Below are 1,984 nucleotides of genomic sequence, written 5' to 3' on the forward strand. Positions count from 1 at the left end.
TAATCAGTGAGGTATATAACAAACTGTATACGCAGAGATGTTTGTTGTGGATATGGTACCATTCATACTGCTATTCCTTAAAGTTTAATTTTGTATAAGAGGCTTTTTTAGCTCTGAAACACTTAATTATTTACATCTTCCATTTTGTTCACCCCATGAGTTAAGAGTTCGTCTTGACTCTTCAAGCTAGAATCAGAGGATTATGAAAGTAAGATCGTTTAGATTGACCAAGGGTACTGTTAAATGGTGTCAGGTTTTAGCCAGCAGATTGGTGTATAAAAAGAAAATGAACAAAGATGTCACTTGTTGAGGCTCAGGCATAACTGGATGCCTGTATTGCCCTGCCACCCAGCTGCCGCGGGTAAAATCATTCATCGCTCTACAAGACGGACCAGAGGCTTCCATCATCAGTACTCCTGTTTTTCTGTTTTTTTTCCTTAAGGTAGCTAAAGGTGGCAGCCAAAACATTTTTTGAGGCTTTTATCAAGTATGTATTCATGAATGATGCAGAAGATAGGGTCAGCTTCTTCGGCTGAGTTATCTGAAAGTGTTGAGCAGTGATACATGCCAAACACTGTTAAAAGTTATGCCACTAAAACAGTGAAGTATTCTGCAAAGCACAGTTCTCTGCAGTTTTAAGATTGGACAGTATTGGAATATTAATAAGAATCTTCAAAGGCCATGAATGCCTACCTAATACTAAATAACTCTTTTAATTGCAAAGGAGAAAAAAATGGAGAAACTAGTGAAACCTTGCATTCCAAGTGCTGCCATAACTTTGAGAGGAAATTGAGGAATTCCAGAATTTCTTCATCAACTTCTGCATCTGAATTCATTGACTGAGCCTAGCAAACATCAGGTTTAAAAAAAAAAAACAAAAAACAAACATCAGCTCATCCTTCTTTGCTGTTAGTTGAGATTAATCTACTGATGAAGAAAATTGTACTTTGCTTTGTTCAGAGTAAGGCTTTAAAAACTCTGGATGTGCTATTTTCACTAAGCCTAGCACTAAAGACAGTATTTTTGAAGTTGTATGAAATGAAATTGGTTGGAAGAAAAAAATTAGAGAAGTATATGTTTTAGATATGGGTCTTTGTCAAAAATTGAAGAAAACTGGTGAGATGTACCGTAGCAGTCATCACCAAGCATTGACTTCATCAGCCTGCCCATAATCTACTGGAAATCTTAAACCTTGCTGTCAGCATAACTGTTGTGAAAAGTAGTCCATCTGATCCCAGTTTGCCTTGGTTTTCAAAAATCTGAATGCTGTTCAGAGTATTTTCTGTCATGCACTGAGTTTCCTTGATCAGAAAACTTGGTTCACCTGAATTTATGGACAGAACAACTAACTTGGGACACCAATGATAAAGAATCTGTACTTTAAAACTTTAAGTAGAATTTAACACATTGAAGCTTAAAATACATTGACCCTGAAATGTCAAGGAACAGACACCAACATCACTGCTTGTTATAAAATGAGCACTTTAAGCACTTGCCAAAAATCTCTACAAATAGCGCACTCATGTGAAAAATGTCAATTTTCTTGGCTAATCTTTCGAGAACCAGATTCGTGAATGTTACTTCCAGGGGAAAAAAAGGGAAAATCTAAAACTATTTTGGGTGATGTTTTGTTGACCTCTTAAAACCTACCTGTGGTAGCTTTGGGAAGAATGTCTCATGTTTCACACTTAATGTTCAGTTCTCACTGGAAGAACTTCAGGAGTTTGTGGAACTCAAAGTTGGATTGTTTTGACTAGAAATTTTCACATTTTAATCCTTCATTATTCCATTTTTCTCCTTGTATCTTAAAAGCTTTTTTTTTTTTTTAAATTGGTATAACTAACTGTGGGAGAAAACACTGCAAGAGTGTTGTCAAAGCAGCTTGTGTTTTGTTGCATTTTCTACACCATCCAGGAAAGAAAAGGCTTAACAGTGACATGGTTATTATATCATTTGAATAAATTTTTGCCTTCCAAAATTAAAT

The 1,984-nt window shown here is 35.7% G+C and overlaps 1 protein-coding gene and 1 long non-coding RNA gene across 4 annotated transcripts in view; one reads left to right on the forward strand and one right to left on the reverse strand.

Annotated features, from left to right (window-relative positions):
- Positions 1-1,984, reverse strand: part of LOC104993299 — a 14,259-nt gene that overhangs the window by 3,851 nt on the left and 8,424 nt on the right. The window lies entirely within an intron of this gene.
- TRIM52 (tripartite motif containing 52) overlaps positions 1-1,984 on the forward strand; it is a 6,325-nt gene that overhangs the window by 3,544 nt on the left and 797 nt on the right. Inside the window, exon 2 of one of the 3 annotated variants that reach the window (XM_010846477.1) lies at positions 725-1,983. The exons of 1 other annotated variant lie outside the window; for it this stretch is intronic. In XM_010846477.1, the coding sequence (XP_010844779.1) occupies positions 725-793 (69 nt within the window). In that variant the 3' untranslated portion in view covers positions 794-1,983. Of the gene's footprint in view, positions 1-442; position 1,984 lie in introns of those variants that run through there. One more of the 3 variants, XM_010846478.1, reaches the window with a different exon arrangement.

Source organism: Bison bison, unplaced genomic scaffold, assembly GCF_000754665.1.
Source record: "Bison bison bison isolate TAMUID 2011002044 unplaced genomic scaffold, Bison_UMD1.0 scf7180017864238, whole genome shotgun sequence".
Taxonomy (NCBI): domain Eukaryota; kingdom Metazoa; phylum Chordata; class Mammalia; order Artiodactyla; family Bovidae; genus Bison; species Bison bison.